The sequence below is a fragment of the Pogoniulus pusillus genome, chromosome 37, assembly GCF_015220805.1.
Source record: "Pogoniulus pusillus isolate bPogPus1 chromosome 37, bPogPus1.pri, whole genome shotgun sequence".
Lineage (NCBI taxonomy): Eukaryota > Metazoa > Chordata > Aves > Piciformes > Lybiidae > Pogoniulus > Pogoniulus pusillus.
Window position 1 is genome coordinate 7,245,139 of NC_087300.1, and position 23,735 is coordinate 7,268,873.

Sequence of the window (23,735 nt, forward strand, 5' to 3'; positions counted from 1 at the left end):
AGATTTAGGCTGGAGGTGAGGAGAAAGTTCTTCCCTGAGAGAGTCATTGGACACTGGAATGGGCTGCCCGGGGAGGTGGTGGAGTCGCCGTCCCTGGAGCTGTTCAAGGCAGGACTGGACGTGGCACTTGGTGCCATGGTCTGGCCTTGAGCTCTGTGCTAAAGGGTTGGACTTGATGATCTGTGAGGTCTCTTCCAACCCTGATGATACTGTGACACTGTGATACTGTGACCTGCGGGAGGCAAGAGGCTGAGGCCAGACTCTTTGTCAGTGGTGCCCAGGGACAGGACAAGAGGCAAAGGGCACAAACTGGAAGCCACCTCAACACAAGGAGAACCTTGTTTGGTGTGAGGGTGCTGGAGGCCTGGAGCAGGCTGCCCAGAGAGGTTGTGGAGTCTCCTTTTCTGGAGAGATTCCAAACCCACCTGACCACTGTGATCCTGGGCAAGCTGCTGTGGGTGCCCTGATTTAGCAGGGTGGGGTTGGACTGGATGAGCTCCAGAGATCATTTCCTTTTCAACCCTCATCATTTTAGCTGTGCTGGCACAGAAGTTCACCAAAGTGAAGCAGAAGCTCAGGCAAAGGAACTTGCACCTGAGTAGGAATCTGAGTAAAGGACCAGTTCAGGATCAATTTCAGCCAAATTTGGGCAAGTCTAAAACGATTCATGTTTGAGATCAGGCTCTGTCCTCACAGCAAGCCCAAGAGAGGTTGGTTTCTCAGTACAGGAACAGAGGTGCAAGGTTAGAACAACAGGGAAATGCTTATTCAGGAACAAAAGATCTTTACTTCCCAAATTCCTGACTCTATCAGCTGCCTCCTCTCTGCTCTCCAGAGAGCCAAGTTAAATAGGGTACATGAAAGGGGATGGAGACTTCTGCAAGTCTCCTCTGCTGCATCCTTGAGTGAATCATCAAATCACCAAGTGGTTTGCCCCAGCTAGTGCTCAGCTCAGGGGACATCCTACACTAATTAGTGCTGCATCTGGGAAGAAGTTTAGGAAAAGAGCAAGGAAGGATCTGAAACAACAACAACATTCAGAGCAGGCTCCCCTAACTCCCGTTAATGTTACACTTCCCCTGTGTCCAGAAGCATTAAAGCACTGTTTTATTCATCATAAAAAGGGGAGAATGTTGAGCCTTTGAAGAGGCTCAGCACTCATGTTCCAATGGCTCAAAACACCAAAAGGAATTTAACCCAGGTGGGAAATATCATTTGGTCTTGACATCCACTCAGGTACCTGGAATTTGCTTCCACCCACGTGGAGCTCAGTAGCATCTGGACTAACAAGCTCAGGCTGCTGCAGCTTCCCTAGGAGGACATCATCATGCATGTGTCTCAAGAAGAACTGCAAGACTTTATGGATATGAAGCTTGGAGGATAAAGAATCACTGCTGAACTGATTTCCCAGATTCCCTTCTGGCTTGACAGAGCTTCCCAGGGGCAGGGAAATGATTCTTGTGGCATGTGATTATCCAAGGGAGGGTGACCAGGTGAAGAAACAGCAAATGAAAAGGATAATACCACACGGAGAAAGTCTTGGTCAAGCCCAGGAATGTGGACTGGAGCTACTCTTTCATGTCTTTGAAGAGTAGCTACATCTTCCACACATCCTCTCATCCTAGGAGAACAAGAAATGGCCTCAGGTTGCACCAGGGGAGATTTAGGTTGGATATTAAAGATGCTTCTTCACTGAAAGAGTTCTCAAAAGACTGGCACAGGCTGCCCAGGCAGGTGGTTGGATCCCCATCCCTGGAGGTGCTTAAGAGACAGAGATCTGGCGCTGAGGGCCATGGTTTAGCCCCAGACTTGGCAGAATTAGAGGATGGTTGGACTGGATGAGCTCAGAGGTATTTTCCAACCCAAACCATTCTATGGTTTTCCAGGTCTATCTGCTACTCCAAGGGCACAGGGATGCCCTTAGTGGAGGCAGCTCTTGAATCAAAGAGAGCAAGGTGTCCTCTGCAAGAACAGCAACAAAGCTGCTGAAGGGTCTGGAGAGGAGCAGCTGAGGGAGCTGGGGATGTTTAGTCTGGAGAAAAGGAGGCTGAGAGGAGACCTCATTGCTCTCTACAGCTCTCTGAAAGGAGGCTGAAGCCAGGCTGGGGTTGGGCTCTTCATCCCAGTAACAGTGATAAGACAAGAGGAAACTGCCTCAAATTGCAGCACAGGAGGTTTAGGTTGGATATCAGAAGAAACTTCTTCTCTGAAAGGGTTCTCAAAGACTGGCACAGACTTCCCAGGGAGGCAGCTGGATCCCCACCCTGGAGATGTTTCGAAGAGGCAGAGATGTGCTGCTGAGGCCTATGGGTTAGCCCCAGCCTTGGCAGAGTTAGAGAATGGTTGGACTCAATGATCTTAAAGGTCCTTTCCAACCAGAGCAGTTATTTGCTGCTATGCTCCTCACCACAAGTGACACTTACCTGACCAGCCACTCACCCCAGCTCAGCAGCAGCTTACAAACAGCCAGTTCTAGGCCCCTCAATTCAAGAAAGATGTTGAGGTGCTGGAACATGTCCAGAGAAGGGCAACAAAGCTGGTGAGGGGCCTGGAGCACAAATCCTATGAGGAGAGGTTGAGGAGCTGGGCCTGTTTAGCCTGGAGAAGAGGAGGCTCAGGGGTGATCTTATTACTGTCTACAACTACCTGAAGGGACATTGTAGCCAGGTGGGGGTGGCCTCTTCTCCCAGGCGACCAGCAATAGAACAAGGGGACACAGTCTCAAGTTGTGCCAGGGTAGGTATAGGCTGGATGTTAGGAGGAAGTTCTTCACAGAGAGAGTGATTGGCATTGGAATGGGCTGCCCAGGGAGGTGGTGGAGGCACCGTGCCTGGGGGTCTTCAAGAAAAGACTGGATGAGGCACTTAGTGCCATGGTCTGGTTGATTGGATAGGGCTGGGGGATAGGTTGGACTGGATGAGCTTGGAGCTCTCTTCCAACCTGGTTGATTCTATGATTCTACGATTATCAGCTGCCTGCTCTCCACCACAACTCTTCTGAAGCTCTACCATGTGTCCACACTTCCACGGAGTGTGGACAGTTGAAGGAACAAACCCATACCTAGCAAATTTATGTTGACTCAAGACCAGCACATTGCCTCTGATCTCTGCTACGATCTTGCTCTTGTCCTCGGGCCGTCCGTGCTCCAGTACGTGCTGGATGACGTAGTTCCCATACTGGTCCTGTGTGGGGAACAGCAGAAGTGTGAAACCAAAGCTGAGCAGGAACCACTCACATCAAACCAGTCCCCACTGTGCACTGAGACTCAAAAACCTGAGCTAAGCACTCACTGAAACACCTGTGAAACAAATCATGGATAAGGGAGATAGGTTGGACTGGATGAGCTTGGAGGTCTCTTCCAACCTGGTTGATTCTATGATTCTATGGTTCTGGAGCTTTACCAGGAGGGAAAATGCTGCATCTGAATCTCAGCACTCAAGAGAATGTCCCTGACCATGACATGTCATAGGTCACACCTTGAACAACCAAGTCTAGTTGAAAGGTGCAGGTTGGAGTAGATGATCTGCAAGGTTCCTTCCAACCTAAGCCATTCTGTGATTCTCTGTTGTCAATGCTCTGTGTAGTTCAAGTTTCTTTGCTTCCTCCAGCTCCAAACACACCAAATCCCAAGTCCTAGAGGGTTGTGCTATGGTTCTGGCTGGAGGAAACTGTCTTCATGCACGGTCCTGCTCTGAACAGGAGTACATTCAGATCCCAGACCACAAACCCAGAGGCATGACCTGATGTCTTCCCTCCATGTCCACCCTCTTCCCACTTTCCACATGCTAAGCACATGAGCATACAAGACAGGGTTGATTTACTGTTGTAGCCCCAGAAAAGCAAGTCCTCAGAGCACTGTGAGGAGGAGGAAAGGCAGCCAGGAAAGTTCTTTTCCAACCAAAATGATTCTGTGATTTCAAATACCCAAATCACTTGGCAGTTTCTTCTCCAAGCAGTGACCAGGCTCTTCACACCACCTGTAGATCCTTCTGGCACTGGTATGTCTGGAGTGAAGCATGAGGACACCTCCAACTCCAGATCCCTCCCAGAAATTAAAGTGACTTCAGCTTGGCACCCTCTAGGTGCACATAGCCACAACAACTGAGACACTGGCACAGGTTGAGGGTGCTAAGACACTGACACAGGTTGCCCAGGGAGGTTGTGGAGCACAGAAGCACCCAATGTGATCAAAGATCACATTGGGTGCTTCTGTGCTCCACAACCTCCCTGGAGGCGTCGAGAACCAGGCTGGATGAGGCCTTGAGCAACCTGTGCTAGTGAGAGGTGCCCCTGCCCATGGCAGAGGAGTTGGAACTGGATGATCTTTAAGGTCCCTTCCAACCCAAACCATTCTGTGATTCCCTGTGGTGATGTTTTCCTTGTCTGCCATGCTCCTTCCCATCCCTCCTCAGGAGCAGCATCCCTGTGCTCAGCAGAACTCCAGCAGCCATTCCCAACAGGCTGCCAGCAGCTATCCTACTGCGCAGCAGCAAGCAAGAAGCATCTCACAGCATCAGCTCTGCTCTTCCCTGGACTGACCTGCACAAGCTGCTCAGTGTGTTGGTGAAGCTCCTCCAAGATGGGCAGGGTCTGCTCAGGCAGGCAGTGCTCAAGGATCCTCTGGATGACACGGCAGCCGTAGGGATGTGTGGACAAGGCAAAGACCTGCACTCAGCAAAGACAGGCAAGCACAGGCAGCAACACCTCTGTTAGTCCTTGAGAACCCCAGAACCCCCCCTGGAATGAAATGAACACATGGTGGCTTTGCCCAGGGATAGCAGCTAATGAGAGCTTGGAGCCTGGCAGCTCCAGACAGCATTAAGTGGAACTAGGAACATCTGCTCCCTGCTGCCACAGGACTGGGGGGTGACGGCAGGCACAGCACAGCCCCGACCTGTGCTGCAGCTTCCCCACTCGTGGAGCAGGGAAACAAATGAGCCAACAACGTGGCCTCAGGGCCAAGAAGGCAAGTGGTCTGTTAGGGGGCATGAAGAAGAGTTCTCCTCCCCTTTTACTCTGCACAGTTCAAAAGAGACAGGGAACTGCAGGAGAGAGTCCAGCAGAGGCTGTAAAGATGCTGAGGGGCCTGAGGAGCAAAGGCTGAGAGCCCTGGGGCTGGTAAGCCTGAGAAAAGCAGCCCCAGAAGGGATCTGAGCAATACTCAGCAAGAGATAAAGGGCCTGTGGGGGTAAGAGGCTGGGGCCAGACTCCTATCAACAGTGACAAGACAAAGGGCAACGGGCACAAACTGGCAGCCAGGAGGTTCCACCTGAACAGGAGGAGCAACTTGTTTGGTATGAGGGTGCTGGAGGCCTGGAGCAGGCTGCCCAGAGAGGTTGTGGAGTCTCCTCTGGAGAGCTTCCAACTTCCCCTGGCCACTGTGCTCCTGGGCAAGCTGCTGTGGGTGCCCTGCTTCAGCATGGGGGTTGGACTGGATGAGGTCCAGAGGTCCCTTCCTACCTCCACCCTGCTGGGACCAGGGTATCTTTCCCCTTTGCACCTGCACTGTACAGGTGTGCATGGCAAAGCCTCATGCTTAATAAAAAGAACACTGAGACAAGCAGGCATCATCAGAAGCTGTTTCAGAAGAAGAAACCCTGCCTGCTGCTTGCCATCTGCAGGGTGCTGCACTTTGGCTACAACAACCCCATGCAGAGATACAGGCTGGGGTCAGAGTGGCTGAGAGCAGCCAGGCAGAGAGGGATCTGGGGGTGCTGATTGATACCTGCCTGAACATGAGCCAGCAGTGTGCCCAGGTGGCCAAGAGAGCCAGTGGCATCTTGGCCTGCATCAGGAATGGTGTGGCCAGCAGGAGCAGGGAGGTCATTCTGCCCCTGTACTCTGCACTGGTTAGACCTCACCTTGAGTGCTGTGTTCAGTTCTGGGCCCCCCAGTTTAGGAGGGACATTGAGATGCTTGAGCGTGTCCAGAGAAGGGCAACGAGGCTGGGGAGAGGCCTTGAGCACAGCCCTACGAGGAGAGGCTGAGGGAGCTGGGATTGGTTAGCCTGGAGAAGAGGAGGCTCAGGGCAGACCTTATTGCTGTCTGCAACTACCTGAGGGGAGGTTGTGGCCAGGAGGAGGTTGCTCTCTTCTCTCAGGTGGCCAGCACCAGAACAAGAGGACACAGCCTCAGGCTGTGCCAGGGGAAATTTAGGCTGGAGGTGAGGAGAAAGTTCTTCCCTGAGAGAGTCATTGGACACTGGAATGGGCTGCCCGGGGAGGTGGTGGAGTCGCCGTCCCTGGAGCTGTTCAAGGCAGGACTGGACGTGGCACTTGGTGCCATGGTCTGGCCTTGGGCTCTGTGCTAAAGGGTTGGACTTGATGATCTGTGAGGTCTCTTCCAACCTTGGTGATACTGTGATACTGATACTGTGGTTAAGCCACACAAGAAATGGCAAGACTCAGCCAAGTTAAAAAATGCTCAGCAAAGGATTTTCTTCAACTGTTTGATTTCAAAGCCTTAAAGTGCTCTTAGGAGATGGGACAACAAAGAACCTCCACTCTCATTTCTGAGGGATTACCAAATGGGTCAGTAAGAAGATGCCACCTTCTCTTATTGCTGCTCAGTTTTTCTGTCCAGAGCCTCAAAATCCTCTTTGGTTGTTTTCAATTCAAATAAATAAACCAAGAACAAATCCAAGCCCAAAGTTAACTTCACAGGCTACAGATTTTTAATAACCAGTGAGCAAACTGTGCAGGGAAACAAGACCTGAAGTGCAATTAACTGCAGAGAAATAGTCTCGAGGTGCTAAGTTTAATCTTCCACGTGAAAGTTCAGATGGAACTGGGATGGCTGCTCAGAAAGTGTTTAGTGTCATCAGCTGAGCTCCCAGAGGTATTTCTGCCTTGCCCAGCACCCCAGAGTGGAAGGTCCAAAGTTAAACTCCAAGCAGTAAATCTGCTGAGCAGGTTTCCAGTTAGATCCTGCTTGTTTGGACACAGCCAAGCAAGTCTCTGCTTTCAGAGCTGTTCTAGGAGCAGGCAAACTAATAAAGGCTGGTTCTTGCTGGAGCAGCTGCAGGCTGCCCTCATCCCCTGTGGCAAAAACCGGCAGTGCTTCAAAGCCCTTCTCCAGAGCCAATTAAGCTGAAGCTGGGAACACCCAAACCAGTGCCTCTGGAATGGAAGAGAAGCTGACTGCAGGCAGGATGCAGCCAGTTCAGATCCAGGCCATTCACAAGAGAACATCAAGAGACCACTGGAGAATGGAGCATAAGTAACTGCACTTTGCTGGCCCAAACTCATGTTCTGCCCTGGTCTGAGGCCCTTGGCAAACAATGCTCCTCTGCTCTATGACACCCTCACAGACAGGGAGCACAATAAGAGATGACTGTGCCCATGACAGAACTCTGCTCACCACCTTTACTGTGAAGGTGGTGTCCTTTGAAGGGCAAGGAACTGTTTGAGAGGTTAGAAGAAAGGGCTACAAAGATGCTGGGCAACTGGAACAGATCTGTGATGAGGAAAGGCTGAGGGACTTGGGGCTGTTTAGCCTGGAGGAGACTGAGGGAGGATCTCATCAATGCTGTGGCCAGCAGGACAAAGGAGGTTATTCTGCCCCTGTACCCAGCACTGCTCAGGTTACAGCTTGAGTGCTGTGTCCAGTTCTGGGCTCCTGAATTGAAGAGAGATGTTGAGGCGCTGGAAGGTGTCCAGGGAAGGGCAGCAAGGCTGGGGAGGGGCCTGGAGCAGAGCCCTGTGAGGAGAGGCTGAGGGAGCTGGGGGGGTGCAGCCTGCAGCAGAGGAGGCTCAGGGCAGAGCTCATTGCTGTCTGCAGCTGCCTCCAGGAAGGCTGTAGCCAGGTGGGGTTGGGCTCTGCTGCCAGGGAAGCGGCAACAGAAGAAGAGGACACAGCCTGAAGCTGTGGCAGGGCAGGTTGAGGCTGGATGTTGTTAGGAAGTTGTTGTCAGAGAGAGTGATTGGCATTGGAATGGGCTGCCCAGGGAGGTGGTGGAGTCTGTGTGGCTGGAGGTGTTGAAGCCAAGCCTGGCTGGGGCACTGAGTGCCATGGTCTGGCTGCTTGGGCAGGGCTGGGCGCTAGGTTGGGCTGGCTGAGCTTGGAGCTCTCTTCCACCCTGCCTGATTCTATGATTCTATGAATGCTGATCAATATCTCAAAGGTGGGTGTCAGGAGGGTGGGGTCAGGCATTTTTGAGTGGTACCCAGTGACAGGACAAGAGGCAACAGGCACAAACCTGAACATCAGAAGTTCCATCTAAACATGAGGAGAAACTTCTTTAATTTAAGGCTGGGAGAGCACTGGAGCAGGCTGCCCAGAGATGTGGTGCAGTCTCCACCACTGAAGGCTTTCAAAACCCACCTGGATGTGTTCTTGTGTGCCCTTCTCTAGGTGACCCTGCTTTGGCAGGGGGGTTGGACTGGATGATCTCCAGAGGTCCTTTCCAACCCTTCCCACTCTGTGATTCTGTGATCAGTGAGAGATTTGGTTTTGTCTCAGTCAGTCAAAAAACCTTCTTGATGTTCTAGGAAAACATCAACCACGTTTTACTGTGCTGCACCTGCACAGAACTAACTGAGACAGGACCAAGGAGTGGCTGGAGAGCTGCTTGGTGGAAGAGGACCTGGGCGTGTTGGTGGGCAGCGGCTGAACATGAGCCAGCAGTGTGCCCAGGTGGCCAAGAAGGCCAATAGCATCCTGGCCTGGACCAGAAATGGTGTGAGCAGCAGGAGTAGGGAGGTGATCATGCCCTGTACTCACACCTCGAGTACTGTGCTCAGTTTTGGTCACCACAGCACAGGAGGGACATTGAGGTGCTGGAGGGGGTGGAGAGAAGGGCAATGAGGCTGGGGAGAGGTCTGGAGAACACAACCTGTGAGAAGCAGCTGAGGGAGCTGGGGGTGTTTGGTCTGGAGAAGAGGAGGCTGAGAGGGGACCTTATTGCCCTCTACAACTAACTAAAAAGAGGTTGCAGTGAGGCTGGAGCTGGTCTCTTCTCCTGAATTACTAATGATATGACAAGAGGAAATGGTCTCGAGTTGCATCAGAGGAGGTTTAAGTTGGATATTGGGAGGAAGTTCTTTCCTGAGTGAGTGGTCAGGCACTGACACAGGTTGCCCAGGGAGGTGGTGGAGTCACCATCCCTGGAGGTGTTTAAGAGGAGAGTGGATGTGGCACTTGAGGCTATGGTCTAGTGATGAAGGATGCTGGGATGAAGATTGGACTGGATGATCCTGGTGGTCCTTTCCAACCACAGAGATTCATAGTGATTAGATGTGCTGAGAGATTTGGTTTGGTCAAGGACTTGTCAGTGTGAAACTAATGATTGGACTCAAAGGTCTTTTCCAATCTAAGAAATTCTGTGAAGGAGCTTCCAGGGTCCCTAACGCTGCTATGGAAACCTTTCAGCTGCTGCCTGCTAACGTTCAGAGGCTGAACAAGTCACAGCCACTCTCTCTCCTCAAAGCAACATTGAAGAAGACACTTAAAGATGAGTCAGGATGTGGGTGCAGGACTCACCTGTCCCTTAAAGGCATCGATGATGAACTGCAGGGACTGAGGCTGCACACACTCGATGCACTTCTGCACCACATGGTTCCCGTTCTGGTCTTTCACGCACTTGAGGACGTGGCCGTCCAGCTCCCGAACCATCTCGTTCTATGAGGAGAGGAAGACAAACAGAAAGCACCACCAGGATTCATGGCTCACAAATACAAAGTTCTCCCTGCTACATGAAAGGTAGGAAGGAGGCAGCATTCCCAACTGGAATCTTTACAGCTGGCTCAAAGTGCTGAGGTGAAGTTTGCTGTGCTATGGGAACCACCAAGGAGGATAACCCCACAGGAGGAAGATGAAGGTCTCCCTTCGTTAGGCATGAGTCTACTCCAGCAAGCTAAGGACCTCAGAGCTGCCTTCCAGTACCTGAAGGGATCCTACAGGAAGGCTGCAGAGAGACTTTTCCTAAGGGTGACTAGAGACAGGGCAAGGGGGAATGGTTTGAAGCTGTGGGAGAGCAGAGTTAGACTGGAGCAGAGGAGGAGATTCTTCAGTACAAGGGTGGTGAGAGTCTGGAACAAGGAGAAGGTTGTGGCTATCTCTTCCCTGGGGATGTTCAAGGCCAGGCTGGATGAGGCCTTGAGTGGCCAAGTCTAGTTAAGAGGTGTCCCTGCCCCTGCAGGGGTGTTGGAGTAGATGATCTCTGAGGTCCCTTCCAAACTGAGCCATTCTAGGATCCTATGATCCAAAGCTAAGACATTTTACTGCCCCTTCCTGTGTGTCTCCCATTTCCTCCTCTGCTCCCCCTCCAGGAACCTAAACTGCCCAACCTTCAGCAGCTTTTCAGGTATCAGCTTCAGGAAATGGGGTCAGCACTGGGATAATGGTTGGCCTTGATGATCTTAAAGGTCTTCTCCAAGTGAAATGATTCTGGAATTCTGTGGTTCTGTGGACCTTGTACAGAGACAAGGTGGCAGAATCAAGGGATTGGAGCAGACAGGAGCACAGGCTGCTCAAAAATCCCATGCTGGAGGAAGACACTCAGTAAACCCTTAGACAGCAGTGCTGGAGCTTGCCACCACCCTGCTGACACACTGAGGCAACACTGAGCTCAGGCTCCTCCTAAAGGGAAGGAGTCTCCCTCAAACCTCTGGCAGCAAGACCTACACTGAGATTCCTGCACCATGGCTCCTCACTCCTTTCCTCACTTGCCTGCTGTATTTTCCATCTCAACTCACTGCTTGTAAAACTCCAGTGGAATCTCCTTATTAATGAGCTTGGAGCAGGACTCTGGTTATCAGCCACACCTCTCCAGTGCCAGGCCTGGCTTGACAGGACCCAGGAGCTCCTCAGTTGGCTCACTGCAGCAGAGCAGAGTGCTGACCCAAGTATCAAAGCAGGCAGAGCTCAGGGAATATTAAAGCCTGCACACTGGCTTCCTTTAAGGAAAGACAGACATGGACCTGCTGGGAAGGTGCAGAGGAGGCCACAAAGATATCAGAAGCCTGAAGCACCTCTGCTGTGGGACAGGTTGAGAGCTGAGGCTGTTCAGCCTGGAGAAGAGCAGGCTCCAGGGAGAACTTAGAGCTGTATTTCACTACCTGAAGGTGACCTGTAGCAAGGCTTGGGGGAGCTTGTAGTGACCTCTGAGAGTCAATCCCAACCCAATGCAATGCAATTTGTGTGATGGGACAAGGGCAATGGTTTGAAACTGGAGCAGTGGAGAATCAGGTTGGACATTAGGGGAAAGTTCTGCACAGTAAGAGTGGTGAAACACTGCAACAGGCTGCCCAAAGAGGTGGTGGAGGCTCCATCCTTAGACACATTAAAGGTCAAACTTAATGGGAGCCTGGGCAGCTTGATTTAGTTGGAGATGTCCCTGCTGGCTGCAGGGAGGCTGGACAAGATGACTTTTGAGGGTCCCTTCCAACCTGCTGCAATCTGTGCATCTGTTTTCTAATCCCCCACCATTCTCCACTTCCCTTATGTACACAACCTGATCTCAGGGGCTGAACAGAGACCCAACCCCATTCCCACTCCAGTGGAACAAGGAGATAACAAGAAGACCCCTCCCCAGCAGTGTCACATACTCATCATGCAGATGGCACGGACCAAACACGCCACAAACCAAACCAAAAGCACAGCAGCCACAAGAGGAACAGGTCAGGTCACCAAACACCAAGGAACATTCAACATCAAGAAGAAAGTTAAAATTGAAACTTACAATTACCTGCTGGTCTGGGGGGATAAACTCCAGGGCCTTCTGGATCACCCTGCAGCCATACATCTGCAGAGCCAGGGACAGAACATGCCCACGGATGCGTTCTGCCAAGGCCAGCTTCTGCTCCAGGCTGCCAAACTGGGGAGATAAAAAACCAGTCACTACAAGCAGGAAGCCCTGAGGTGGTCCAGTGGCACAGTAGCCCTCCCCAGTGTTCACCAACACCTGCTACAGCTGAGAGCAAACCACCAGACAGAAGAACCACCAAGGCTTGGTGCAAGGAGCAACAGATCACTGGCAAGAGGGAGAGATGGGTGTTGCCCTGATTCTCTGCCCTGGTGAGGCTGTGTCTGGAGTACTGTGTCCAGTTTTGGGGCCCTCAGTTCAAGAAGGGCCTCAGGGAAATGCTTGAAAGAGTCCAGTGCAGAGCCACAAAGATGATGAAGGGAATGGAACATCTCTCTCAGGAGGAGAGGCTGAGGGAGCTGGGGCTCTGCTGCCTGAAGGGAAGCCTGAGAGATGTCTATAAACACATAAAGGTGAGTGGCAGGAGGCTGCAGCCAGGGTCTGCTGGGGGATGCCAGTGCCAGCACAAGGGGCAATGGTGGAAGCTGAGGCAGAGGAAGCTCCATTTAAACACAAGGAGGAATCTTTTTTCCTTGTGAGGGTGACAGAGCCCTGGCACAGGCTGCCCAGGGGGGTTGTGGAGTCTCCCTCTCTGGAGATATTCAAACCCCACCTGGATGTGTTCCTGTGTGATCTGCTCTGGGCGATCCTGCTCTGGCAGGGGGGGTTTGGATGTCGATTCCAGCCCCTGTGATTCTGTGTCTGCCCAACCTCCTGGAAGGGCAACCCAGCAGTGGCTGCTGCTGACTGCAGAAGTATCTCTTGGTGCTAAATGCATTAGGCCTGGGAGCTCAGCACAGCAGCCTTCAGCAGTCTGCTTGGGGTGCTATTTATTCCTACACCTTTTTGCACCTCCCAGCCAAGTGTGCTGAGTCTTTATGACTCTCACACCTCAGTCACCTCAAAAGGACTAAGGCAGCAGCCCATGGGGAGGAGATGACATCAGCGTGGACAGGCATCTCCTCATTTTAACCCAGTAGCAAAGTTTCTAACAAGCTGGTCCAACACTCTAGAGGACAGCAGGAAGCCAAGTAAGGCCTGGAGGTGAATACAGACTTACTTCAAAGAACTTCTGGATGACATAATTCCCAAAGACATCGACCATCAACTGGTAAGCTGCCTGCAGGATCTCGTTGAAGACAAGCTGGCGCTCTGCTGGGGTGGCCCGCTCCAGTTTCAGCTGAATGAACCTGCAAAGCACAGCTGCTGTCATGCCACTGGCACAAACACCCTCACCACAGCTGCTAACACAAACCCCTGCCAAAGCCTCACACACTGAGCCCTCACAAAGCCAACCTTTCAAACACAGTTGGCCCTACCCAGCAATCTGAACCCTTAGGGTGGTCGTTGTTGGTAGCCCTGGAATCTTCTCGCTCCAAGCTAAGTAGAATTCAGTAGAGTGAGAGGTCACATCCAGGCAGCTCTTGGAGTTTAGTTATGCCAGTGGGGCCAGCAAACAGCTTACAGAGCAAGCAAGCAGCTTGCTTGGGGTCATTCAGCCTTGAGAAGGTTGCAGGGAGACCTTACAGCAGCCCTGCAGTATCTGAAGGGGGCTACAGGAGAGCTAGAGGGGGACAGGTGACAAGGGCTTGGAGTAAAAGAATGAGGGGCAATGGTTTGAAACCAGAGCAGGGTAGATTTAGTATCATAGTATCATAGTATCATCAGGGTTGGAAGAGACCTCACAGATCATCAAGTCCAACCCTTTACCACAGGCTCAAGGCCAGACTATGGCACCAAGTGCCACGTCCAGTCCTGCCTTGAACAGCTCCAGGGACGGCGACTCCACCACCTCCCCAGGCAGCCCATTCCAGTGTCCAATGACTCTCTCAGGGAAGAACTTTCTCCTCACCTCCAGCCTAAACCTCCCCTGGCACAGCCTCTTGTTCTGGCGCTGGCCACCTGAGAGAAGAGAGCAACCTCCTCCTGGCCACAACCACCCCTCAGGTAGTTGTAGACAACAATAAGGTCTGCCCTGAGCCTCCTCTTCTCCAGGCTAAACAATCCCAGCTCCCTCAGCCTCTCCTCATAGGGCTGTGCTCAAGGCCTCTGGACACGCTCAAGCATCTAGGCTGGACACTAGGAGGAAGATCCTTAAACTGAGAGTGGTGCAGCACTGGAACAGGTTTGTCAGAGAGGTGGTGGAGGCCCCATCCCTGGAGACATTCAAGGTCAGGCTTGGTGGAGCTCTGAGCAACCTGATCCCGTTGGGGATGCATGCCCTGCTTGCTGCAGGGTGATGGATTGGATGACATTTAGAGGTCCCTTCCAAATCAGGGCATTCTGCCACCAGCATCTGCACCCAAACAGTCTGTGAAGGAGCAGTGTGACTCCACTTGACTGTTCACACCTCCTTCTCCTTCACCTCAGCATGAGGAGAAACTTCTTTGGTGTGAGGGTGCTGGAGGCCCAGAGCAGGCTGCCCAGAGAGGTTGTGGAGTCTCTTTCTGTGGAGAGATTCCAAACCTACCTGGGCACACTGCAATCCTGGGCAAGGTGTCCCTGGTTTATCAAGGGAGTTGGATTGGATGATCTCCAGCTCCTACCACTCTATGATTCCACCTGGTCTGCTTTTTGAGGCCTTGAGCAACCTGGAGGGGCTCAAAGAGCTCGAGTTTTTTTGAGTTTTGGTTTAGGTTGGAAGGGACCTCAAATATCATCTACCTCAAAGATCATCTAGTTCAAATCCCCCCTCCAGACTCAGTCAGGCTGGAAGAGAGCTCCAAGCTCAGCCAGTCCAACCTAGCACCCAGCCCTGCCCAACCAACCAGACCATGGCACTAAGTGCCCCAGCCAGGCTTGGCTGCAACACCTCCAGCCACACAGACTCCACCACCTCCCTGGGCAGCCCATTCCAATGCCAATCACTCTCTGACAACAACTTCCTAACAACATCCAGCCTCAACCTGCCCTGCCACAGCTTCAGGCTGTGTCCCCTTCTTCTGTCCCTGGCTGCCTGGCAGCAGAGCCCAACCCCACCTGGCTACAGCCTCCCTGCAGGCAGCTGCAGGCAGCAATGAGCTCTGCCTTGAGCCTCCTCTGCTGCAGGCTGCACCCCCCCAGCTCCCTCAGCCTCTCCTCACAGGGCTGTGCTCCAGGCCCCTCCCCAGCCTTGCTGCCCTTCTCTGGTCACATTCCAGTACCTCAACATCTCTCTGGATTTAGAGCCAAGTTCCACCTCTGCATTATGTGGTAGGGGGAGAGACAACCTGTGGGAGGCTCTTTGAGTATCTTTGATTTTAGGGTTACACAGAGAGGCTAATATCCAGGGTGGTGTTGGGTTGAGGGTCGGACTCAGTGATCTTAAAGGTCTCTTCCAGTTGAAACAGTTGTGTGATTTCTGCCATCCCATGACCCAGATCTGCCTTAAATGAGCTGTAATTAGGCGACTGACATCTAATTTGGGATTGAAAAGCTCTTTGTGTGCCTTGTGCCAGCCCCACTGGCTGTTCTGGGGGGCAGGGGAGGCAGCATAGAGGCTTTGCTGCTCACTTACAGCTTCCCTGGCAGCAAAATAAGAACTAAATAAGATTATTTCTTTTTCAAATGCCTTGTTTGGGGTTTTTTTGAGCACAACTTGAGGCTGTGTCCTCTTGTTCTGCTGTTGGTTGCTTGGGAGAAGAGCCCAACCCCACCTGGCTACAGCCTCCCTTCAGGTAGTTGTAGACAGGGACACCTCCCACTCATGGTCTTATCTAACCCAGCCCTGAATGCCTCCAGGTATGGAGCAGCTACAACCTCCCTGTTCCACCTCAAGATGGAGGTGTCTCTGCACAAGGCAGGGCGAGTTGAAACTAGACAGAATCATAGCATCAACCAGGTTGGAAGGGACCCCCAAGCTCATCCAATCCAACCTAGGACCCAGCCCTGGCCAATTAACCAGACCATGGCACTAAGTGCCTCAAAGGAGATGATCTTTAAAGATGATCTTCAAAGATCCCATCCAACCCAAACTGCTTGTGCTGGTCTGAGGCTAACTGGAATATTTTAATGTGAGAAATCAGATTCCAGGCTGTGAAAAGGAAACAAAGGTGATGTCTACTGCACTCATAGGTTTGCTGAGATGTATAAAAGCAAGGACACAAACATAGATAAGAGAGTCTCTATCTGCTGGAGGTGGTGTCTGTTTTCTCCCTGGGCTTCTGCTGCTCTGCCTGAATCTGTGTAACCCAACTGATCCTTCTGCTTCTAACCCCCCTTGATGATCCTTCCAGCACACCTTGCATGTAAAGCAGACTCTGGGACAAGAGGGGGGTGGAAAGAAGGTGGAAGGGTAGTTGGGAGCCCCTCCTGGGCACTCTGATTTCTGGGAGGGGTCTTGTGTTTCTCTATTACTTTAAACTTGTGTATTTCTGTATAGAGCTGTACATAATTGTGATGTACTGTACCTGTCTGCTTGTATGCTGTGCCAAGCTGTGAATATAAAGCTTCAATCCTTAACTTCCAGCTGGCTGAGTCTAGTCTGGGTGATTTGGTTGATTTCTGGCCAAGTGTAAGGTCCTGCACCTGAGTGGGTGCAATCCCAAGCACAACTCCAGGCTAGGTGGCAAATCTCTGGAGAGCAGCCCTGAGGAACAGGACCTGGGGGTCTGGGCTGATGAAAAGCTTAACATGAGCCTGCAGTGGGAGTGCAGCCCAGACACAACCCTGTGCTGGGCTGCAGCAAGAGCAGTGTGGGCAGCAGGGCAAGGCAGGGGATTCTGCCCCTTGGCTCTGCCCTCCTCAGACTCTGCCTGGAGTCCTGGGTGCAGTTCTGGAGTCCCCAACACAGGAAGGACATGGAAGTGTTGGAGCCAGTGCAGAAGAGGCCACCAAGATGCTGAGAGGGTTGCAACAGCTCTGCTGTGAGGCCAGGCTGAGAGAGTTGGGGCTCTGCAGCCCAGAGAGGAGAAGGCTTCAAGGAGACTTTGGAGTGACCTTTCAGTATCTGAAAGGGGCTCCTGGAGGGCTGGGGAGGGACTACTGACAAAGCCTTGTAATGCCAAGAGGAGGAGGAGGAATGGGTTTGAACTGGCAGAGAGGAGACTCAAACTAGATGTCAGGAAAGGGTTCTTTGCAGTGAGGGTGGTGAGAGACTGGCACAGGTTGAGGGTGGTGAGATCTTGGCACATGTTGAGGGTGGTGAGAGACTGGCACAGGTTGAGGGTGGTGAGATCCTGGCACAGGTTGAGGGTGCTGAGACACTGGCACAGGTTGAGAGTGGTGAGATCCTGGCACAGGTTGAGGGTGCTGAGACACTGGCACAGGTTTCCCAGGGAGGTTGTGGAGCACAGAAGCACCCAATGTGATCAAAGATCACATTGGGTGCTTCTGTGCTCCACAACCTCCCTGGAGGTGCTCAGGACCAAGCTGGATGAGGCCTTGAGCAACCTGTTCTAGTGGGAGGTGTCCCTGCCTATGGCAGGGGAGGGTTGGAACTGGCTGAGCTTTGAGTTCCCTCCCAACCTAACCCATTCTATGATTCTCTACCTGCTTGCAAACTGTACTAAGCTGTAACTACATCTTCATTCCTTAACTCCCAGCCAGCTGACTCTAGACTGGATGATTTCACTGTGTGTGTGAGTGAGGCAGGTAACTTTCACTGTGTGTGTGAGTGGGGCAGGTAACATTCACTGTGTGTGTGAGTGGGGCAGGTAACTTTCACTGTGTGTGTGAGTGGGGCAGGTAACTTTCACTGTGTGTGTGAGTGGGGCAGGTAACTTTCACTGTGTGTGTGAGTGGGGCAGGTAACTTTCACTGTGTGTGTGAGTGGGGCAGGTAACTTTCACTGTGTGTGTGAGTGGGGCAGGTAACTTTCACTGTGTGTGTGAGTGGGGCAGGTAACTTTCACTGTGTGTGTGAGTGGGGCAGGTAACTTTCACTGTGTGTGTGAGTGGGGCAGGTAACTTTCACTGTGTGTGTGTGTGGGGCAGGTAACTTTCACGGTGTGTGTGAGTGGGGCAGGTAACTTTCACTGTGTGTGTGAGTGGGGCAGGTAACTTTCACTGTGTGTGTGAGTGGGGCAGGTAACTTTCACTGTGTGTGTGAGTGGGGCAGGTAACTTTCACTGTGTGTGTGAGTGGGGCAGGTAACTTTCACTGTGTGTGTGGGGGGCAGGGAACTCCCAAACCATCACACCACTCTGTCAATCGATGCTCTCAAGCCGTTCCACAACTCCTTGGCAGTCCAGGCTGCTCCTCCAAAGCACACCCTGCAAACAGAAAGGTTAAGAAGAAGAAGAAGCAGCTGTGAGTCCCACCTGGATCCGTGCTGGTCTTGGGAGAACTCCATGATGTGGCCGGCGATCTCTCGCAGCTGCAGGTTTGGGTAGCGGTTGTTGCGAAAGTCCTCCAGCAGCCTGCTGCGGCCCGAGGGCATAACATCGGACATGCCGTAGCGCAGGCGGGAGGAGGGGAAGAGAGTGCTGCTGGGGCTGAAGAGGCTGGAGGCGCTGCTGGCGCTGCGGTACTTGGCCTCGGCGCCCGGTGCCGCCGAGATGTAGCGGCCGCTGCCGTTCGTCAGACCCCCTGCAAGGCACAGGCACAAAAGGGTTGGGAGGCGGTGGGGGAGCAGCAGCCTGCGTGAGGCTAAGGCAGGGGGAGGTGGAAGGTTAGGAGAGAAGCAGAAGAGGAGGCTCAGGGGTGATCTTATTACTGTCTACAACTACCTGAAGGGACATTGTAGCCAGGTTGGGGGGTGGCCTCTTCTCCCAGGCAACCAGCAATAGAACAAGGGGACACAGTCTCAATTTGTGCCGGGGTAGGCATAGGCTGGGTGTTAGGTGGAAGTTCTGCACAGAGAGAGTGATTGGCATTGGAATGGGCTGCCCAGGGAGGTGGTGGAGGCACCGTCCCTGGAGGTGTTCAAGCAAAGCCTGGATGAGGCACTTAGTGCCATGGTCTGGTTGACTGGATAGGGCTGGGGGGGTAGGTTGATGAGCTTGGAGGTCTCTTCCAACCTGGTTGATTCTATGATTCTATGTGGAGCTGTTGGGAGGCTGCAGTAATGATCATAGAATTAAGCAGGTTGGAAGAGAGCTCCAGGGTCAGAGTCCAACCTAGCACCTAACACCTCTTTAACTAAAGGATGGCAGTGAGTGCTGCATGCAGCCTCCTCTGAAACACCTCCAGCCATGGGCACTCCACCACCTCCCTGGGCAGCCCATTCCAGTGCCAATCACTCTCTCTGGGAAGGATTTCTTCCTAATGTCCAGCCTGCACCTGCCCTGGCACAACTTCAGGCTGTGTCCCCTTGTTCTGTTGCTGCCTGCCTGGCAGCAGAGCCCAACCCCACCTGGCTACAGCCTCCCTGCAGGCAGCTGCAGACAGCAATGAGCTCTGCCCTGAGCCTCCTCTGCTGCAGGCTGCACCCCCCCAGCTCCCTCAGCCTCTCCTCACAGGGCTGTGCTCCAGGCCCCTCCCCAGCCTTGTTGCCCTTCTCTGGACACATTCAAGTACCTCAACATCTTTCTTAAACTAAGGGACTCAGAACTGTGATGGAAGACTGTGGAGGTGCAAAGCTACACAGGAGCTGGCACTGAGTAGCACAGAGCCAGCCTGGGCTGTGCTGATGCCCAGCAGTGTGGGCAGCTGGGGCAGGGAGGGGATTCTGTCCCTGTGCTGTGCTGAGCTCAGCTCCCCCCCCTGCAGTGCTGGGGCCAAATCTGGAGTCCTCAGCAGAGCACAAACAGGGACTTGCTGGAGTGGAGACAGAGGAAGCCACAGCAATGCTGGGAGGGCTGGAAGGGCTCTGCTGTGAGGACAAGCTGAGAGTTGGAGGTGTTCAGCTCGGAGAAGAGAAGGGTCCAGGAGACCTTCTGGTGGTCTCTCAGTGCTTAAAAGGGGCCAATAAGAAAGCTGGGGACAGACTTTTGAGCAGGGCCTGTTGTGCCAGGACAAGGGGTGATGGCTTGAACTGAGAGAGGGAGATTCAGACTGGAGAGGAGGTAGAAACGTTTGACACTGAGGGTGGTGAGAACCTGGCCCAGGTAGCCCAGAGAGGTGGGAGATGCTCATCCTTGGAGACAGGCAAGGTCAAACTTGAGTTACCAGTAGGAGGCACATGGGGAACAGACAATGGTTGATTATCCAGCAAACTGCTCTGGAGAGGAATCAACATCAACCTTCAAAGGCTGTTCCCTCACTTGCAGGGCTTGGAACTAGACAGCCTTTAAGGTCCCTTCCAACCTAACCCATTCTATCAATCTGTGAACACCATCTAGAATGCTGCATCCAGCTCTGGGCTCCCCAGGTCAGGAGGGACAGGGATACACTGGAGAGAGCCCAAGGACGCTGAAGGGACTGGAGCACTGCCTGATGAAGTCAGGCTGAGAACTTGGGGCTGGTTATTCTGGAGAGAAGGCTGACAGGGATCTAATTCAATGTTCACAAGTATGTGAGGACTGGGGGTCAGGAAGGAAGGGACAGGGACAGGCTCTGTTCACTTGTGCCCTAGCACAGGACAAGGACAATGGATGGACACTACAGCACAGGAGGTTCCACCTCAACATGAGGAAGAACATCTTTACTGTGAGGGTCCCAGAGCACTGGCACAGGCTGCCCAGAGAGGTTGTGAAGCCTCCTTCTCTGAAGCCTTTCCAGCCCTGCCTGGATGTGTTCCTGTGCAACCTGCACTGGATTCCCTGGTCCTGATCTGACGGGGGGGGTTGGATTGAATGATCTGCAGAGGTGCCTTCCAACCCCAAACATCCTGTGATCACTCCAGAGCTATGGCAGAGGCCTCTTCCCCTTCCTGCAGGGCTTGGGATCCCTCTGCTGGCCACAGCCTGCAAGATGTCTGCAGTATGGTTTTGTCCTGGGTGGGACAAAGTCCTCCCAGGGAAATCTTCTTCTCACATGGGCACCTGCAAGGCCAACGTGAGGCAGAGAGGACAAACCACCCTGAAAAAAAAGGCTACAAGCAGTCTTTTCGAAGGAGGGAAGAACCTTCAAGCCAAGAGACCTTCTCCTGGCAGATACCAGAGTCTGACATTAAAATGATGGATAAAGGAGGGGTTGAGCGACCTTCACTCCTCTGCCACCAGTGTCTGAAGGAAGCTCCCATGCAGCAGTGCTGTATGAGTGAAGTATCTGATGTCAGCCTAATTACAATCATGCTCATTAACTTCCCATGTCTCTAAGCTGGCCAAATGTGTCGACTTCTGCAGAGTGACTGCCAAGTGTCCTCTCTCCTGAGGAGGAGATTGAGAGCTCCTTATGCACATCACCTTATGCTGTCCTGCCAGTGGTGTGCTCATTGCCTTCTGAACGGTCTTAGAAGTCTTCCAACCTTAATGATTCTATCAGAATCTACAGGCTGGGGCCAGAGTGGCTGAGAGCAGCCAGGCAGAGAGGGAGCTGGGGGTGCTGGCAGAGAGGAGCTGCAGAGGAGGCAGCAGTGCCCAGGTGGGCAGCAGAGCCAATGGCATCCTGGGCTGGCTCAGGAGCAGTGTGGGCAGCAGGACAAGGGAGGTTCTTGTGCCCCTGTGCTCAGCACTGCTCAGGACACCCCTGCAGTGCTGTGTCCAGTTCTGGGCTCCTCTTTTCAAGAGAGGTGTTGAAGTACTGGAATGTGACCAGAGAAGGGCAGCAAGGCTGGGGAGGGGCCTGGAGCACAGCCCTGGGAGGAGAGGCTGAGGGAGCTGGGGGGGTGCAGCCTGCAGCAGAGGAGGCTCAGGGCAGAGCTGATTGCTGCCTGCAGCTGCCTGCAGGGAGGCTGTAGCCAGGTGGGGTTGGGCTCTGCTGCCAGGCAGCCAGGGACAGAAGAAGGGGACACAGCCTGAAGCTGTACCAGGGCAGGCTGAGGCTGGATGTTGTTAGAAGTTGTTGTCAGAGAGAGTGATTGGCACTGGAATGGGCTGCCCAGGGAGGTGGTGGAGTCTGTGTGGCTGGAGGTGTTGAAGCCAAGCCTGGCTGGGGCATTTAGTGCCATGGTCTGGTTGGTTGGGCAGGGCTGGGTGCTAGGTTGGACTGGACAAGCTTGGAGCTCTCTTCCAACCTGGTTGATTCTGATTCTCTCTCTATCTGACCTCTTAGCTGAGCAAGCAGTCCCAGAGGTGACCAAAGCATACTCCTGCTGGAAGGACCAGGACAGTCAAAGCACTGCTAAAGCACCTCTCAAGGGAAGGAACCCAAGAGGGACGAGCTGAGCACTGCCAGTTTGCACACTGGCTCAAGAACCCACTTTGGGACAGCATGAGTATGTCCTGTTGTGCCAGCACAGTGCTGCCCATGCAGAGCAGTCTGCCCCAACACAGGACAGCAAGGCTGTGCTCTACAGAGGCCAGGAGGCTGCACAGGAGTGCCAGCTGGGCTGTGCTTCTTCCTCTGAACACACCAACCATGGTTCCTTTCAAGTGTCCAGGATTCACCAGGAAATATCCACATCTGAGGAGGACAAAGCACACAGATTTTGTCCTGGGGACTCCAAGGTGGGCAGGCTCACACCAAAGTCCTAACAACTCAGACCCTCCTACTCTGTTCTGCTCAGTCAGCTTCTCAGGGCTTGCCAGGACACTGCAGTCAGACCTTAACCTGCAAGATTTCAGAAGGGAAAAAACAGAGGAGGAGAACCAAAGGCCAAGGAAAGGATGAGTCAAAAAGAAGAGAGGAAGAAAACAACAACAGTTGCTGTCTGAAAACAAAGTGCTTCTTAAGCAAGCTTCCAGGGGACTTCTCCAAGGCCCTCAAACTGCTCTTCAAGTTCAAGAGCTCTCAGAGTAAGCACTGCCACAACAGTGGAGACACGAGGAAGATGAGAAAGCAGGCACAGATGTCTTTACTGCCCTCCCCTCACAGGGCTCAGCACCCACCCAGCCATGTGGACTCCTCCCTCCCTGGGGCTGGCAAAGGCAGGAGCCCACAGCCCCCAGGACACCCCCAGGATCACTGTCCCATTCTGTCACTCTGTGTCAGGTGTGTCCAAGGAGACACAGCCCTCCAGCCCTCCCAGTTGGTCACAGCTAACTGGTTACCAACTCCCAGCCACTTCCTCTCTCAAACAAATCCCATTCCCAGCTTTCTCACAGTGACCCTGCCTTCGAGTGACAGCACAGGGCAGCTCCTGCAGGAATACCATACAGTTAAAGGAATTGCTGCTCCTCTGCACATCCCCATGCCAGAATGGGAAAACCCTGGGCTGGACACATTCAGCCCCAGACTGCAGTAACAAGGAATTTTAAGGGATCACACCAGTTAAGAGCCAGAAGGACTGACAAAACCTGCTTGTGGGGCTCCAGGAATGGATCTGAGCTGCAGCCTGGCCAAATGTCATTTAGTGATCCAGGATTCCAGTCTTTTGGGGGGGGGGGGGGGAAAGAGAGCTCCTGCTGCTTTCAGCACCCAAAAGCACATGTTTGTTTACAGCTGCTTTACTCCAGCTGAGCACAGCTGCTCAGTGCCTACACCTTTGAGTTCAGAGTGGTTAGCTCAGCCTCCTCCTCCAGCAGCTCTTGTAAGAAGTGGCTGCCTGGTTATTTCAGGTACTTGTCATTGCCCAGACACCTCACAAGGTCACTTTACACCACCACAACCCCCTCCCCCTCCCAGCTTGCTAAACACAGTTCCATTTTTCACTTCTGTGAGCTTTCAGAAAGCTAAATCTTGACACACAACATCAACCCTCCAAATGACTGACTGGGGCAGGCAGGAGACGTGACAAAGTCAAAGCCACAACTCACATCACCTTTAACTGGAGATCTGCTGCCTGCCAGCTCTGGGGAGACCTCACCTGAAGTACTGCATCCAGGTATGGAGCCCTCACCACAGGAAGGACATGGACCTGATGAAGCAGGGCCAGAGAAGGCCCTGAAAATGATCAGGGGGTTGGAGCAGCTCTGCTACGAGGACAGGCTGAGGGAGCTGGGGGTGCTCAGCCTGGAGAAGAGAAGGCTCCAGACAGACCTAATAGCAACCTGAAGGGGGCTACAAGGATGGAAAGAGGCTGTTTGTAAAGG

At 53.0% G+C, this 23,735-nt stretch overlaps 1 protein-coding gene and 1 long non-coding RNA gene across 7 annotated transcripts in view; one reads left to right on the forward strand and one right to left on the reverse strand.

The window, feature by feature from the left end:
* Positions 1–23,735, forward strand: part of LOC135190905 (uncharacterized) — a 614,761-nt gene that overhangs the window by 154,892 nt on the left and 436,134 nt on the right. The window lies entirely within an intron of this gene.
* PUM1 (pumilio RNA binding family member 1) overlaps positions 1–23,735 on the reverse strand; it is a 110,834-nt gene that overhangs the window by 5,454 nt on the left and 81,645 nt on the right. For 3 of the 6 annotated variants that reach the window (XM_064172412.1, XM_064172409.1, XM_064172411.1), the window contains exons 15-20: positions 18,042–18,309; positions 12,864–12,993; positions 11,687–11,815; positions 9,481–9,618; positions 4,540–4,665; positions 3,061–3,182 (exon numbers count right to left, since the gene is read on the reverse strand). In XM_064172412.1, the coding sequence (XP_064028482.1) occupies positions 3,061–3,182; positions 4,540–4,665; positions 9,481–9,618; positions 11,687–11,815; positions 12,864–12,993; positions 18,042–18,309 (913 nt within the window). Of the gene's footprint in view, positions 1–3,060; positions 3,183–4,539; positions 4,666–9,480; positions 9,619–11,680; positions 11,816–12,863; positions 12,994–18,041; positions 18,310–23,735 lie in introns of all 6 variants that reach the window. The other 3 variants (XM_064172408.1, XM_064172406.1, XM_064172410.1) reach the window with 1 other exon arrangement.